This window comes from Podarcis cretensis (assembly GCF_951804945.1).
Source record: "Podarcis cretensis genome assembly, chromosome: Z".
In the NCBI taxonomy this organism is placed as follows: Eukaryota; Metazoa; Chordata; class Lepidosauria; order Squamata; family Lacertidae; genus Podarcis; species Podarcis cretensis.
The window spans coordinates 37,127,109-37,145,228 of NC_137184.1; the positions used below are offsets into that span (position 1 = coordinate 37,127,109).

Here is an 18,120-nt window from a genome sequence, read left to right on the forward strand (position 1 = left end):
AGCCTCTTGTACTACCTGCTAAACCTGGGACCTTCTGCATACAAAGCACATGCTCTTTCAGTGACCTACAGCCCTGCCCAAAGCTATTCTCTGCAGTATGACATGGTGATCAGCAAGCATGCCAAATCTGTCCAATCTGGTTTGCAGCTCTAAACAAGGAGGATTCCTTGGAAATTCCTGCATACATTTTAATTCAGTTTCAGGGAAGCAGCTCCTTCTTCCTGATCTGTGGGGGGTGGGGAGGGAAAAGAAATATTCACAGCCATTTCCCACAGCGCATAACATTTGGGGGGGGCAGTATTAATAGGTTACTGTACACTTACCGGAGGCATCTGATACTCCTAGAATAATGAAGTCAGAAGTTACCTAATCCTATTTGTGTCAAACTCCATAATTTTCAACAAGTCCTGTCAGCATTAATAAAGGTCTGTTTACAAGTAGAGGGAGCTTCGCATTGACAGGTTTTGTTTTCCACATAAGGTGGACGCTGATAACAACCACCCTAGGCTATCAGTGACCTACTTAAAGAGCCAGTATACCACTTTATTGTCCTCTCTGCCTCTCCTCCCAACTGCCAGCACATGAGAAGAGAGCTTGTGAAGATGAATTTCCAAAGGTAGTGACGTGAGCTGTGGTCACTCTGCACCCCGGCTTTGATTCAGGCTAAATAAAGCTATCGCTCTACCATTTCCACTCCCCCTCCCCTGAAGGTGGCAGAAAGCAGTATGCTGGTGTGGCGGCAGCAGTCCTCTAAGTGAAACATTAGGCCCCTTGTAAAGGGGATTCAATTTACTTTCGAGTTGCAGTGGAGTTATTCCATTAGGCTGTTACGTCTGCCACAGGGGTGGCGTTTGCAACTGACATTTGCCTGTCTGTGCTTTCTCTCTCTCCCCCCACTCCGCTCTTCTCTCCCCGCTTCAGATATTAACAGCAATACATAGCTCTGAGCAGGGATGGCATAAGGTGAAGAAAAATCATGTCCTCTAGGCCATAAAAATTAATTTTGTATGTCCTTCTCTCCTCTCTACTGTTGTTATTTTCCATTGCCCAATCAATTTGAATCAGAGTTGCTTGCTCGGCTCATAAACAGTGATTTCTTATGTAACTGAGGTGTTATAAAGTTAGATTTAACCACAAGCTTGGCTCCAGTCTATAATCCTGGGCTCATATCTACATTTTTCTGTTGTTCATAAGTAGTGGTGTGTTTGTACGTGCATGCGTGTTTTGGGTAGGGGGAGAGTGGATGCACATCTCCTTCCACAATGTTTATATACAGTGCCATTATATACAATGTTTATTATATACAGAGTCATGCAAAAATCATGGGGAATGTTATGTAGTGAAGTTTCACCCTGGGCCAGCAGGGGGATACTGTATATAGTTTTCACTCAGGTCTGTAGATAGTTTTCACTCAGGTCCACGTCAGTTATTTTAGGCGGGAAACGCTGGGCTGTTGTTGCTACAATGTTGACAGCCGGCTGCCTATAAAAGCAGGCCGGCTGAGCTGTTTGCAGTCAGTTCGATTCCAGCTTACAAAATAAAGAGCTACTTGGAGAAATCGCTGTGTCGTCTGCTATGTCAACCCACAACTTAACAGGGAAACAGAAATATTACTGGCTAAAATATAATTAAAAGCTTAAAATTAGGCAGAAATTTAGGAAGCAAGTGGCAAAGGGATCTTGGAGCCGCAAACTCAGAAAACAACCGGAATGTTGGTTTGACACATTATAAAAGGGTCACAGGGGAGTCGCACTCCCTCTGAAGTAGCAGGTTCACAGTTTTGGGGTGCTTTTGGATCCACTTTTGTCACTGGAGGCTCAGGTCTCCTCAGTGGCTAGAAGTGCCTCTTGCTAACAACTGATTAGTTCAACAGCTGTAGCTGTTCCTGGACTGGGAAATCCCTGCCACAGAGGATTTCAAATCACTCTACATCTGATTAGACCAATGCCAGGTTGCCTGGGCTATGTGAGCTGCTGCTCTTAACTAAGTCATTATCACTGTAGTTTCTGTGTTTCATTTTCCTCTGACCTCACTGTTACACACGAATAAACCCTCATATTTTTGTTTTACGGTGTGTTAATGGTTTTATTGTACACCACCAATAAAATAAACAGAATGTGTGCACCTCAATATAACACTGGTGAATAGCCATAGTAGCAAAGCATCTGCTTTTCATGTAGAAGGTCCCAGATACTCTCTCCATCATCATTTTCTTCCAGGTAAGGCTGGAGGAAAATTCTGCCTGAAACCCTGGTGAGCTGCTGCCAGTCCGTGTGGACAATACTGAGCTACATGAACCAGTGGTCTGACTGGGCTTAAGGCAGATTCCTGTGTTTTTATAAACCTATTACATATATGATAAAGTGCACTGAAGCCCACATAATCTTGTGCCATGACAAATTTGCTAATCTTTAAGGTGTTATTATCCTGTATCAATCACCCTTGTTTCAAAAGGCTGGGAACTGAACGGTGGTTTCAGGCCTAGATTTTGTGAGTGTTAGTAACACAGGAAAGCAAACAGGTATGAATCAGAGTGGTTGGACTGTCAAGCACCCATTTGGTCATAACCTAGAACCACACACTCAACCTAGCGCCACACTCAAAGTACCAGCTGTGCATGGCATTTGTTTTTTAACTTCCGTGAGCTGGAGACAATAGCAATGTCATTTCTCCCAGTCTATAGAATGGATGTCCAGGCCATAAAGAAGGCTTGGGGTACATGTTCCCCATGAACAGAGCAGCAACATTTGAGTTGGCAATCAAATTAGGTAGATTATCACAACAACCCCTCCATCTGCTGGCATTATCTATCAGAGTGTGCAACCTTCAGTGGGAATGAACATCACACACCATTTAAGGGATGGAGGGATCAATGGACATTTCTGCAGAAAGAGAGAAGAAAACATAATCCTAGTTCAGTTTCACTGCTTTAAGAGGGTTTTTTTTTTCATCCTAGAGAATTTACAGTAGAAGGTGCCTTTCTGCCAAAAAAACCCTTCCAGTGTGTGTGTGTGTGTGTGTGATTATATATATATATATATATATATATATATATATATATATATATGGCTATCAAATTAATCTATTTAGAAGCAAAGTGCCACTTTTATTTCTAGCTCTCCAGGCCAGCACTGTACTTAGAAAATAGCTCAAAGCATCACACAAAAAAATCAAAAAAATCTTGGAGATGGAACCACTACACAAAGTTGCAAGTGGGGCTATAAATCTGATACACAGATCCTTCAAATTAAGGGAAAATGCTGCTATAATCATTGTGGGGAATTGATATCACAGCATGACATGCCTGTCCATGAATATATTGAGTCTGCGGCATATTCCTGTGGGGAATCACATTGCTGATTGAATTAAAGCAGAACAACAACAACTGGTTATGTTTAGCAGTCTGCCCTGAAAAAAATATCGCTAAAGGTTAAAGTCGGGACAGAACTTACTCTGCACTTAATAAGAAGTAGGCAAACCTGTACACAAGGGCATTCAATATCTGCTGCTAAGAAGGGCAGGTTGCAGAATGCTACACAAAATGAGCAATTTTAAACTACTTCTCTTTGGCTAATTGATTTCACTTCATGGAGAGAGATGAAGACCGATGCAGTTTTGCATTTCCACCTGGTAGCTAACAGAATCACAGAATCAAAGAAATATAGAATTGGAAGGGATCCCAAGGGTCATCTAGTCCAACCCCCTGCACAGTACATTTCCAACAAACTTTGGATCATAACAGGCTAGAAGTCAGGTTCTGCACTTTTTCAGCGATTGCATGCAGTAAGCAGGAGTGGGGAAACTGTTGTTGCTGGACTACAAATCCCATCATCCCTGACCACTGGCCATGCTTTCTGGGGTTGGAAGGCTACAAGTTCTCCATCCAAAACATTCATTTCCCTTTTGCTTATTTAATTTATGTTGCTTATGCCACTTTTAAATAAAGTGAAGCAAGTGTTTAAAAATGCCTATATGCCTGGTCAGTGTGATTTTTTACCCTCTCCAGCTGGTTGGCACATAGGCACAGACAGTCATAATTAGCATGCCATCTCAAGACATTGGCCTCAAGCAATCATCGGCAACCACTGTTAAGTTTATTAAAAGTGGAGAGGAGGTTGACGGAGTATTTGGAGAGGTCTGAGAGCAGAATTGGCTGTAGCATAAAGCACTGATAATGTTAATGAGTTGAAAAGTTCATTCTTAAATATAGGCAAGGGCACCAAGTCTGCTGTAGTCGGCATCTGCATGTACTGGCTACAAATTTATAATGTATTACTACTACTTGCATCAGCACTATTGCTACACTACTGTGTGATACAAAGCCCACTAGACTTCAGTAGATCTTGGACCAAGTTTTGAATGTTCCTTGGAGCAATGAAATGGAAGCAAGTGTTTATCTTTTACCCTCTGAGATGCTCTGTTCCCAAATCCAAATCCAATTCACAGAACCTAGAACTGGAAGGAGTCGGACTCGTGTGTTTTAACTCTCCATTCACACGCTCATTAAAGGCCCCTCTGGATGAATTTTTGTGTCACTGACACAGTAATAGTGTATTTACAACACTAATAACAACCCAGAACACTTGCAGTAGGATGTTATGGTACCTGCATAAATTGGAAGCAAAGCAGTATCCCACACCAAAACAGGTGCAAACAGTACTGAAAGTGGGAATGCGTATGAACAGTCCAATACCACCATGAGCACAAATCATCATGAATGTAGAATAAAAAGGACACATGGAGGGGCACTAAGATAGCAAATCCAGGATACATTGGGTCACAAGCAGTTAGCAGGTGCTGTGCACCAAGACACAACTGCAGAGCGAATCCTATATGCTAATAGTGAAGTCATTCTCAAAGTGTGGATCCTTATGCCTTATGTGGTGAAAGTCGTCATCACCCCCACACACGAAGGCAATATTAATAGGAGGGAGCCTAAAGCTTACTGGAGTACCACCAACACCCAAATCTTCAGGGGGAGAAGGGAGGGAACACTCAAATGGCTTATGATCACAAGTGACAGAATTCTGGCTGAGTATGGGAGAGGGAAAATCATGGAAAACTAAAGAGGAAAGGAATGAAATATAGCAACCTGGATAGTGATGGAATAGTCTGATATTCCTGGTGTTGAGCAGATTTTTGTAACTGCCATTTTGCACGCGAGCACCCACCCATACACACACACACACACTGGTTCAGCTTAAAAATATGAACAATTTTCACATTTTACATGCATCATTGCATGTGCTATTATGAACACAATAGAATGTATGCATATGCACTCTGGGTTTCCTAAAGCAACCAGCACATTCAGGGAAGTTTTTAATATGTGGCATTTTAGTGTATTTTTCATCTTTGCTGGAAGCAGCCCAGAGTGGCTGGGGAAACCCAGCCAGATGGGCGGGGTACAAATAAATTATTATTATTATTATTATTATTATTATTATTATTATTATTATTTTAGCACATAAACAGATGCATACAACAATGCACATAACTGTCTAAAATAGTTATCTAGTAATACTTACTAAAAGTATGTAGAAGATATAGTACCACATGGGGCTTGCTTCTTCCATATATAATATAATATAATATCTATAATACTGTATATGTTGTGCTTTGCATATAACTTTATATATAACTTGTTGGATATTTTTAATTTAAGAAATGGATGAGCAACTGGGCCCTAAGTGAGTGATCAAAACAAATGGTGGTTCAATGCAGGGAAAGACTGACAGGCTTAAAAATGATTTCCTTCTCAGCAAGCTTGTGTTGCAGGTCCCACTTTTAAGCTTTCCAAAAGCTCAAGCAAGGGAATTGAGCACAAAGTTGCTTCACAGAACCAGTAAGAACCATGAAGCAACCTGCTTCCAAAAGACAAACAGTCAAATTTTGACCATGAACAAAAGACAACCTTTGGAAGGCAAATATGCCAAATCCCAGAGTGCGTGCACAACCAGCTCTTTTTTTTTCAGTAGCAGCATGAAAGCCATTGATTTGGAGCTTCTTCCTGTGCCCCACAATATTGTGTGGCCCTGGCAACACTACTGCCCCAGGCACATAGAAGCAATGATAAGGTCCTCCCTATATAGACAAAACCCTTCCTCCTGTGCCACAAGAAGATAAGAAAACAAAAACACACCATCAGATCACCTGTAGCATGGTAGTAAGGAGATGTCGTGGGCCAAATTGATGAAAGATCTGCTGCTTTCACTAAGCAGTCCTTTGTGGTTTTGCAGCACCAGCAAAAAGCACTAACACTTCTCATAGAGAGATATTCATCCTGATAATACTTAGAGCTTCACACACAGCAGCTTATTATCCTATAACAACCCTGTGAAGTAGTTCAATATTATCCCCACATTGCAGATCAGGAACTGAGAAAAGAGAACTTGCCTAAGTCCACTTAATGAATCCACAGCAAATGTGAAATTCAGACTGGAAACTTCCTGATTTATAGCTCATCTCACCACCACCAGTACTATCAGACCTACTTTTAATCAATAGACCAAGGGACCTGTTGCATATATATCACTCAAAACACTGATCAGGTCTAAACAGCCACTGCCCAAGAGAATCTAAGACAGTAAATCTACACACACATACCTGGGAGCAGTGGACACTGGTCCATTCCTACAAATGTGCCACTGCCCCACCAACCAGTCTACCCTCATCCAGTCTGTCCCACTGCCTGCCAGGGAGTGGATTCTTCCTCCTTTGTCTCAGGGTTCATTCACACTTCCACTTGTCCCATGCCTAGAATGCACAGAGTTTTTTTGTTTTGTTTTTTGCATGCCAAGCAGTTTTTTGTTTGCCCCATCGCTTTCCCCAGGAAGAGTTGCTATTTAGCGCTGAATCAGAGCAAGCATGAATCCATGGGAAAACCTATTGATGTTTGCTGTAAAGACTGGATTTACCTGGGGGGAAAGGCAAGACAAGTGGAAATCTGGATGATCTGTGTTGCTCTTGTAGAACTTGGCAGTGGGGCAGGAGGAGGGCAAAAGCTGAATTGGCTGGCTCTCCCTTTCCTTGGTTCTAACTCCACCTATTGTTGGGTTCCATGGATTCTGCCTTGCTAGTTTCAATGGGCACCAGACACCACTGCATGGGAGTAAATCCTGTTGCACTTAATGGGGCTTCCTACTAAGCACACTTGTACAGGATTGCACTATCATGTACCTGTTATGCAAAACTCCTAGGCATACAGTGTATTAACTCCACTTCTGCCTCATCAGAGAGCTTCTTGGTACCAGAGAAAACAGTACAAGGCACAGAGATAAATAGCTATGTGTGCATGTTTGTATGTGTGTATTTTATATAGATGCAGTATGCATTCACACCAAATCTTTAGGCTATTTTCCAAACACCTAGCTAGACACTCCAGCAAAATTTATACACCAGTCCAAAGCAACTTTTAATGAGCGATTTCTATACTTATTTGCCTTCTACACAGGTTGGCAAAACCTCTGTTACTTCTGAAATCACTATGCCATATATTTTATGTTGCTTGATAAAGGTCAGATTTCCCCACCCCCCACCGCCCAAGAGCAATCTAAAAGCTCAGCTATTTCAGAATCCTCATTAATGTCATCGCCTCCTCATTTATTAAATGGCTCCTCTTCCTCCTTGGAAGCATTTCCTTCTGCAGTCGAGTTGCAAAAGCACTTTTTGCTCCCCTTCCACCTATATCAACCAGGCCCCGCCGCCTCTCTCTTTTAATCCTGCTTCCTCCCTCTCTCCATCACAGGCCATTCACATGAATTGGATTTTTACCCAACAGTGCCAAAGCATGCATCATTTTAAATAAATCATTTGCAATGACCTATTTACTGTAAATCACCGAAAAAGAGAGAGAGGGAAATATATAAAATCCATGCAAACGGTTTCAAATACATTTGCAATCTTCATAGAGCACCGCCAAGTCATCATGAAGACCTCTCTCAATAGAAAGTGGTCTAGACAGTTAACGCTGCCCCTGCTAAATCATTTCTTTGCAATTGAAAGATGCTTCCAGGCTAGGAGATGGGTGTGCAACTGCAATGCTTTGTTGACTCACTTTTAACGGGGCATCCACACATCGAATCATGCTCATCCCGTATTTTCCCTGTGGCTCTTCCATCTTTCCCCAAACCATGTTTTTCAGAAGAGCTGACAGCTAGAATGCATTTTACTGGTATACACTAATTTAAAATAAAATGGGGGTCATGAGACAACACACACCACAAAAATTATAGTGAAGGTGTGTTGAGCTTCAAATGGGCACAGCAGCTATGTCACGTGTACAGTGTGGCTAGAAGGTAGTGGGTTATTCACAGATGGGAAAAGTGCAATACTCAGGGAAGGTAACTTACAACAGAAGAGCAATGATTCGCTATGATCTGTGAAGTCTCTCCCCACCCCCTTTACACTGTTTATTATGCTTGTCCAGTGGGCAACAGGAATGCCTCTCTCTTTTTTTACGATGTCTGCATCTGAGTCACCAAGACAGTGGGACACTTTAAAGCACCAGCACTGTATCAGGGAAAAGTGATCTATAAAAAGAAACCTCATCATTTCAGCCCATTCCTACTTTCTGCTGGCACGCAGCTAGTGATTAGAGCAAAGAAACAAAGACAAAGAGTCAGCAGAATATATATATATATATATATATATATCTGTAGTTCAATTCAAGTGAAGTTGCTGCAGCAGTAGGTGGTCTAGGCAGTCACTTAGAGAAAGGAGAGCTAGCTCTTGCCACATGCATGCTCAGGTATGCTGTGTGGGGCTGAGGTTTGGCTACTTAACCCTGCCACACCTTCTGCTGGCCTTCAGGGGGCGGGGGGGGGGGGCGGTCGCCCTGGGTGTCATCACTGAGGGGGGTGACATTACGCTGTCCCGCCCACAACTCCCAAGCCTACCGTGGTTAAGAGCGGTAGTCTCGTAATCTGGGGAACCAGGTTCGCGTCTCCGCTCCTCCACATGCAGCTGTTGGGTGACCTTGGGCTAGTCACACTTCTCTGAAGTCTCTCAGCCCCACTCACCTCACAGAGTGTTTGTTGTGGGGTAGGAGGGGAAAGGAGAATGTTAGCCTCTTTGAGACTCCTTAGGGTAGTGATAAAGCGGGATATCAATTCCAAACTCTTCTTCTACCCTGAGCTGTTGGGGGAAGGGGGCGGAGCTGCGCCACCTTGCCGGTGGCCTTCCCCCTTTGTTTTGACAGCTCGGGGGAGGCTTGGGAGTCACGGGCGGGTGGCGCACTGTTGCCTCCCACTCCCGGGCTGCTTCCGGGGTGGGGGGAGCCTCACCCGAGCTGTCAAAAGGAAGAGAGAAGGGAGGAAGGCTGTTGGCAAAGTGGCGCAGCTCACTCCCCCCGCCACTGCCCAGGAAGCAGCCCACCATGGGCGGCTCGCCATGCCCCCATAGCCCTACCCTCAGGTGCACAGCATGTGCGCCGCTCCAGGTGCCGGAGCAGCTAGCTCCAGCTCTGCCAGCCTTCTGGAGGTTTGGTGGCATCGACCAATCCCACTTCATTCAGTCCAGGCATTGGCAGGTCACCTTTGGGTGGGGGCAGTAGGCTTTATTTGTTTATTTTTGCCCATCAGTTGATTGGCATTGCTTGCTAGGTTTTTTTTTGGGGGGGGGGTGTTCCTCACGCTTCACTGGGTTAGTGGCATGTGTCCTCAGTGGAGGGATAGGTTGCTGTTAGATTTCCCACATTGGCAGGTAGACAGCTAATGTTTGGTGAGGATAGTCACCTTTAAGATTGAACAATGTAGCCCCAAGTGTTGCCTGCGGTACTGTCAACCCACCTGGCAGGGCATACCCCCCAACAAATTAGATCAAATTAGAAACTGGGATGGCTTCTCTAAATAAGGGATGCCTCTGGAAAATAAGGACATTATTGGCAGGGTGGAGTGAAAGTATCATCTCCCTACTTACCTGAAAGCATGATGCAACACTACCTCTCCCCCTTGGTGGAGCTGACTTGCCCAGTTTGTTACGTGTGGTTATAGTATCCCACAGCTTTGTTCCCTTATTCAGATCTGTGGTGTCAAGCCTTTGTAGCTTGCTGCCTAATTTCCCTATGTGGCTGCAATACATGGCCGTGTAACTTTACACAAATGAGGTGTGCGTTGTGAAGACTGTTCCATTTATTTCAAAGGCCTGTCTAGTTGAGCATTCTGTTCTTGCAGCGGCCAACAAAATGCCAATGGGAAGTTCGCAACCGGGAACTGACCACAGCAGGGCCCCACTGCTCCTTTGACTGAAATGATTGAGAAACCTTTCTGAATAGAAGGGCTTCATGTTGGCTTTGGAGCTCCTGAGCTTGTATGAAATTAAGGTTCATCATCAGCTAGAGAAAGCAGTAACAGCCAAGACTGCCACCAATCACAAGCAAAAGGTTCCCCGGAGATAGAAGCTGGTATATACAAGCAACAAAGGAAAGGGGGAGGGGCACAGGTTATTCAACCCCCAACAAATCCACTGAGAGGATCAGGCAGCAAGTGATAGGAATGTCTACTGTTTGAGATGTTTGAGAACCACTGCCAGTTGAAAGGGGCAGGTCAGTGATGCACCACCAAAGGTCCATCTCACTTTCAAGCAGATTCAGAGGTTGAAAATCACTCCTTTCGCTGCAATTTATTTGTTTATTTATGACTTAATGGCAATCATCTCTAAGTGAGGAACAAGGAATACAACATGGAAAGGGTAAGAATCGGTTAAAACTATAAAAATCAGACCAATTAAAATGCATGATGGAATAATAATAATAATAAACTTCACTAAGTGCTGGAAATTCAGCAAGGAGTGAGTCTGTCTGACCTTAACTGAAATGGAGTTGCATAAACTTAGGCCCATAATACTGAATGCACAGCTCCTGGTGGAGATGAACCATGCATCCAGACTACAACTTCTATCAGTCCAAAAGGCCAGTCATGATAGGAGCTAGAGTCTAACAACATCTGAAAGACCAAAAATTTAGTCCTTCCTGGTGAGTCACAGGCGTTATCTTTGGCAAACCATCCCCCCGCCCCATCACACCCTGTCTTGAGCAACCAATAAATGTGCACCAGAGATTTTGCTCATCAAGAAACAAAAGAGAAACTGTCTGCCTCTGACACCCCAGCATCACACACACGCAAAATTATTTGTAATGTCAAATGCTCTGCTTGTTTCTACAGAATGGGCATCATTACAGTTGCTCTTTTCTCTGTGTGTGAATAACTTTTCATTTCCCTTTACTATTAACCTACCCAAGCATTACCAAAGCAGGCTGATTGAGCCAGTCAGATGGAGGGCTTCCTCTTTGCTTCTCCGAGAATGTTAATTTGCTTCAGTGCATATCACTATTCCACGGGGCTCCCTTCTTTGCTTTCATATGCTTCACTGCCAGAGCTACTGGTCACATTCACTAAGTACATCCCTACCTCCAGCTTCTCCTTGACAGATATATATTTAGCGTATGGGAAGCCAAAGATTGGTTAAAATGTTATGTCTGGAAATCCAGCTTATTTTGGATTCAAGGTATATACTGATGGCTATAAAGGTAGTTGGGTGGCAAGATGTCGTTCTTCTTCTCATCCCCTCTCCTAGCTAAGGTTCCTGCACCCACAGCAAAAGGCTCACACACAAATTGACTGCTCATGTGAGTAGTTAAATGCAGAAGAGAGGGTTTGCCAAGGCAACACATGAATTGTGCCTGAGTGACTCAGAGAGAATGCATCTGTATGTATACTCACACACACACATATAAAAAACACTTTCTTTGGTGCAGCCCACAAGCATATATAGTCTACCACATTCTGCCAGTTTAGATCATATATATAAGGCAGGCAAACTTGAAAATCCCTTATTGCATGAGAAATGAGGAGGGGAATTTAGGGAGAGAGGAGATCCCAAAATGCTAAGATGTTTATATGTTAAACATTATTACTATTATTATTATTATTACTACTACTACTACTCAATCTTCTACTATCTTTTCACCACTCCACTCCATTCCCCACCCCTCTGTTTTATTTTCACTTTTCCACTTTCAATCAATACCCCCATCTTTCCTTATTCCTCCCCTTGCTGAAAGTTAAATGCAATGCAAGATCCTAGATATTATTAAGAAACTCAAGGGGAAATAATGGAGATGAATCTTTCAGGGGAGATACAAGGACCAACATTCACCTTAAGGAGTTCATAGTGCTGGATGCCGTTGACTCCAATGTCAGGATCAAGAGCAGATGGGACAGAATACCGGGAATTGATGGCTGTGTTCTCAGGGATAGAGATATTGATGACTGTTGATGGAAAAAGAGGGGCATTGTCATTTATATCCTCAATCAGGAACCTGATCTTGACCAGTCGGAAAACTTCATCAGGCAGGACAGCAACTTCCACCTCATAGAAACAGCGGTTCTCACTAAAAATGCCAGAGCAGAGCTTCTCCCGGTCAATGCGGTTGGCAGTGGTGAATATTTCTCCAGTATTCTCCTCCACGTGCACCAGCGGAACATCCCCAGTCTTATACACAAGCTTGAACTGCAGGGGTGACGAAAGGGGCACATCAGGGTCCAGAGTCAAGTTGAGGTCCTTAAGCAAATTGCCAATTAGGACATTTTCTGGCAACTCCTCCCGCACCGTATAATTCTTCTCCTGGGCACCGGACTGAAACACGATACAGGTTAATAAGGCTGCCAAGAGGTAGGTCCTGGAAAGCAAGTCCATCTCCAGAATGGCTAAGGAGTTGTCCAACCGAACACTAAGAAGAACTAGGAAATAAAAATGAGAAGAGAAGAGCAGATTAAGAAATGCCAGCAACCTAATAAGAGGTTTTAATCTGTTGTGTTTTTTGTTTGTTTTTTAAAGGAACGGCAAATTCAAACATATCATTTGGCAACGGCTGTTTCGCAATGAGCACTGGCACAGTGAAAAACAAACAAGCAAACATCAATATACATTTACTGTTTGTAAATGCTTAGTGAAGTAGATTGTTTAGTATTTGCAAGGCTTCCAGCCAATACATGCCAATTGCCAGCCAATTCCACTGCCTCACAAGTTTTGCTTTCAGGGAGAGGGAGGGAGGACCATCTACAGGGTAGCACAGCATCTCCTTGTAACTAGGAGCTAAAGTCATACATCCAAGGAATTCCACCAGAGTATTCCATCTGGGTGTGCTCACCCAAAAGGTTTCCAACATTCGGTTTGCATACCATTTGCTGCTTTCCCATGAATGTGTGGGTGGGTGTATGTAAAGAAAGTATTTTCCCCATTCACATTTGCAATACCATCCATCACACACCATATACAAACACTCTCCACCCTCCTTTCTTTGCAGTCTGTGGTTTGGCTGTTAACACAAGTCATTCCAAACTATTTATTCTGAATTGCTGGAGTGCATCTTCTTCCACTTTGAGGCACCCCAATGATCTGAATTACAGAGTTTAATTTGGGACAAGGGAAGATGCTGACTGGTAAGTCAGAGGTCCTGGCTGCCACACATCCAGGGCAGCACAATGAGGCTTCCTGGCCATAGCCAAAGTGATGAAGATAGGGGAGAAATTTGATTTTGTTAAAATTCCAAATGAGAAAATACTTCAAACCAATGTGCAAACAGAAACACACTTCAGAATCCACACTTCTATGAATTCTGTAGTGCAATGCTCCAACCAAACAATTATGTACCCACATACATCTACTGGGGGAAAGTGCATGTAAAATTGCTTAAAATAAAACAAAAAAGCATCACGCTACAGAAGGTTGTTTGCAGAAATGTGCATTATTAGTCAAAACTCAATATAACTGTGCTTATTAGGAGAAATTCATACTAAAAATTTATGGGAAAATGACTATGAAATTGTTTTAAAATGCAAATTGCTGTGGGAATTTGGACGACTGAGTTTAACACCAGGGTAGGGGTGAGATGAGAAAACAACATTGATAGATTTGACCATCCCCACTTCTTCCAAAGAAGGAAATGCCTAGCCTTAGAATAAGGTTAAGAATATATTGTTGTTGTTGTTGTTGTTGTTGTTGTTGTTGTTGTTGTTAACCTGCCCATCTTGTTGGGTTGCCCGGCCACTCTGGGCAGCTTCCAACACATATAAAAACATAATAAAACATCAAACATTAAAAGCTTCACTATACGGGGCTGCCTGCAGATGTCTTCTAAAAGTTGTAGTTATTTATCTCCTTGACATCTGATGGGAGAGCGTTCCATGGGGACCCCCCCCCACACTGCTGGTTCCCTGTAGCTTCATTTCTCGCAGTGAGGGAACCACCAGAAGGCCCTTGGAGCTGGACCTCAAGGTCCGGGCTTGATGATAGGGGTGGAGATGCCCCTTCAGGTATACTGGGCCAAGTCCATTTAGGAACAATCACCAGCTGCCTCCTTGTTCTTCTGCCAACATGCTCCTGTGCTTTTGGGCCTCCTCTTTGAGGAAACAAAAACACACTCCCTCTTTTAATCTGTATCCAGCTCCAGAGAGAAAGCAAAGCTGTTCAAGGGTTCTCCAAAGCACAGATAGTTCTATCCGTTTTCTCATATGAGAACTCAGGCTGGCATAGAAAGCTGATCAGAGTGACACCCATCTGGCAGAACCCAGCCGAGAACAGATAGAACACATTAGTAAGTAACAGAAGAAGGTTGCAATGGGCATAGCAAATGACAAGTGGTTTTATGTCAAACTGGCTATGTCCCCATCTCAAAAGAAATGTATTTCTCAGTTTCTTTGGATGTTAGATTACACAACGTTGCGGGGCCTGCAACAAGCTCCCCATAGCACAGGCTGGCATAACTCGCTGATTCCCTATTTAAACTGGCTCTTAATCTTTAAATCCCTTTATCTGCAGGATCTGATATAATGAGCTAAGAATGACATTGTGGACACTTGGCCAAGCACTCAAGGCCAAGCCCATTCTTTTGTCACAAACATTTACTCCACATGTGTGTGTTTTAATTGAAAAAAAATATTTAAGTTAGCAGGTTGCTATTGCTTTTCCAGACACTGCATTTTGGATCTCTGATGTCTTACAACCGTTTTGTTTTGTTGTTTTATTTATTTTAAAGCTATTTTATAGTACAGTGGTAACTCGGGTTACAGACGCTTCAGGTTACAGACGCTTCAGGTTACAGACTCTGCTAACCCAGAAATAGTATCTCAGGTTAAGAACTTTGCTTCAAGATGAGAACAGAAATCACACGGTGGTGGCACGGCAGCAGCAGGAGGCCCCATTAGCTAAAGTGGTAGCTCAGGTTAAGAAAAGTTTCAGGTTAAGAACAGACCTCCAGAACGGATTAAGTTCTTAACCTGAGGTACCACTGTAGTATCAACCTACCAATGAATTATTAGTTGATTAATCTATTAATCATAAGATGAAAACAGCAATAGTTCTGAAGCAAGAAGCACAAAGTATGTACAAACTTTTTATTTAAACATGTATTTTATCTCAATGCATGCATTTCTAGATATATGTTTATCCTAAAATACTTCCCCTCCCCCACACACATTTTGATTCTGATGCCCCAAATCTGTTGGGAGGAATTAAATCCAATATATATATATATATATCTTGGGAAGGTGAAGGAGGTTTGTCCACTTAATAATAATGAAAAGCACACTGAACAAAAATAAGTGACAGCTGACTAGTTTAGAAAGGGCAATGAGTTGACCTAGCTTCCCCCAATGTCTAACAAAACATGTAGACGAGGGGGTGTTGCTTTATATGCAGAAGGTTTAATCCTGGCAGGTTAAAAATAATATCAAGAGGCGTTAACAACAACAACAACAACCTACTTATTTATTTATAATTAATTATTTTAATTTAATAATAATAATAGAGGTTAAAAATAAAAAGGTTTCTTTGGCTATGTCCGAAGTAAGAGGAAGAACAAGCAAGTGGTAGGTCCTCTGCATGGGAAAGATGGAGAAATGCTGTTGGGTGACAGAGAAAAGGCGAACTACTCAACGGCTACTTTTCCCAAAAGGAAAGTGATGCTCAACCTGGTGATAACAGAATAAATGATGTAAGGAGGGAGCTGCTGCCCAAGATAGGAAAAGAAGCAGTAAGGGAACAGCTAGCTTTAAATAAATTCAAATATCCAGGGCCTGATGAGCTGCATCCAAGAGTACTAAAAGAGCTTGTGGATGTAATTTGTTTATTATCTTTGAGAATTCTTGGAGTACAGGTGAGGTCCCTGCAGACTGGAGGTGGGCAAATGTTGTCCCCATTTTCAAAAAGGGGGGAAAGGCCCAGGTAACTACCAACAGGTGAGGCTGACATCCATACTAGGGCAGGTCCTAGAACAGCTAATTCAACAGTTGGTCTGTGAGCATTTAGAAAAGGATGCTCTGATTACTTGGACCCAGCATGGGTTTCTTAAAAATAAGTCATGGCAGACCAATCTGGGGTTTGTTTGTTTTTTAAATGAAATTAGAAACTTGGTGGATCAGGGAAATGCTGTGGATATAGTGTATTTTGATTTCAGTAAGGCTGTAAGTCCCCCATAATAGTCTCACAAGGAAGTTGGTAAAATGTGGGTTGAACAAGATAACTGTTAGGTGGATTTGTAGCTGGTTGACGGACCAAACCCCAAAAGTACTCATTAATGGTTTCTGGGAAAAAGTGACAAGTGAGGTGGCACAGGGTTCTGTCCTGGGTCTGTTGTTGCTCACCGTCTTTATAAGTGCCTTGGATTAAGGAACTGAGGTTACAGACCTCATACTGCTCATCAAATGTGCAGATGACACCAAACTGGAAGGGGTAGCTAATGCCACAGAAGAATCAGAATTCAAAATGACCTTAACAGATTGGAGAATTGGGTGCAAGCTAACAAAACGAATTTCAAAAAGGATCAATGTAAGGCTCTGCACTTAAGCAGGAAGAACCAGATGCATAAATATAGGATGGGGGACACCTGGCTTATTAGCAGTACATGTGAAAAGGATCTAGGAGTCTTGATGGACCACAAGCTTAACATGAATCAACAGTGTGATGCAGCAGCAAAAAAAAGCTAATGATATTCTAGGCTGCATCAACAGAAGTATAGTGTCCAGATCAAGGGAAGTAATAGTACAACTCTATTCCGCCTTGGTCAGACCACTCCTGGATTACTGTGTCCAATTCTGGGCACCACAATTTAAGAAGGATGTTGACAAGCTGGAATGTGTGCAGAGAAGGGCAACCAAGATGATCAAGGGTCTGGAAACTAAGCCTTATGAGGAGCACTTGAAGGAGCTGAGTATGTTTAGCCAGGAAAAGAGGCAACTGAGAGGAGATAAGATAGGCATCACATGGAGGAGGGAGCATGCTTGTTTTCTCCTGCTCTGGAGGGTAGGACTCAAACCAATGGCTCCAAGTTGCAAGAAAGGAGATTCTGACTAAACATTCAGAAAAAAACTTTCTGGCAGTAAGAGCTGTTTGGCAGTGGAATAGACTCCCACAAGAGGTAATGGGCTCTCCTTCCTTGGAGGTTTTAAAACAGTGGTTGGATTGCCACCTGTCATGGATACTTTAGCTGAGATTCCTGCATTGCAGGGGGTTGGACTAGATGACCCTTGAGTCCCTTCCAACTCTAAGATTCTATGACATCACCAGGTAGGGCTGAGAGCAGCGGCCAATCAGCATAGTCAATGCTGAGCTAAATAGGCCAATAGTTTGCATTTCTACAGACAATTATTCATGCCATCACACACAAACACACACACAGAGAAAACAAAATAAAAAAAATCCTTCCAGTAGCACCTTAAAGACCAACTAAGTTAGTTCTTGGTATGAGCTTTCGTGTGCATGCACACTTCTTCAGATACACTGAGCACTCACTCACTCACTCACTCACACACACACACACACACACACAGAGAGAGAGAGAGAGAGAGAGAGAGATATGCCCAATATAACGTGACAAATTCAGGGATCAGCTTTAGTAAGAATCTGCAGATGTGGAAATGTAAGCAAAATAGCTCATATGCATAAGCAAATGGAATTTTGGTCAATGCATCTACCTTCCTGACTTCAGTACATCCAAATTCCATACAGGGATGGAGAGGAGAAATACCTCTACTTCCTTAGCATGGCCTTTTAAATTTGTCAGTCTTTGGCAACAGCTTGCTTTGAGCAGTCACCTTTAATCTCTATTTTGGAAGAATTTGC

General features: G+C 42.9%; 1 protein-coding gene across 4 annotated transcripts in view; it reads right to left on the reverse strand.

The window, feature by feature from the left end:
* PCDH11X (protocadherin 11 X-linked) overlaps positions 1-18,120 on the reverse strand; it is a 777,133-nt gene that overhangs the window by 650,654 nt on the left and 108,359 nt on the right. For all 4 annotated transcript variants that reach the window (XM_079962396.1, XM_079962397.1, XM_079962398.1 and 1 more), the window contains one exon: positions 12,157-12,740. In XM_079962396.1, the coding sequence (XP_079818522.1) occupies positions 12,157-12,696 (540 nt within the window). In that variant the 5' untranslated portion in view covers positions 12,697-12,740. The remainder of the gene's footprint in view (positions 1-12,156; positions 12,741-18,120) is intronic.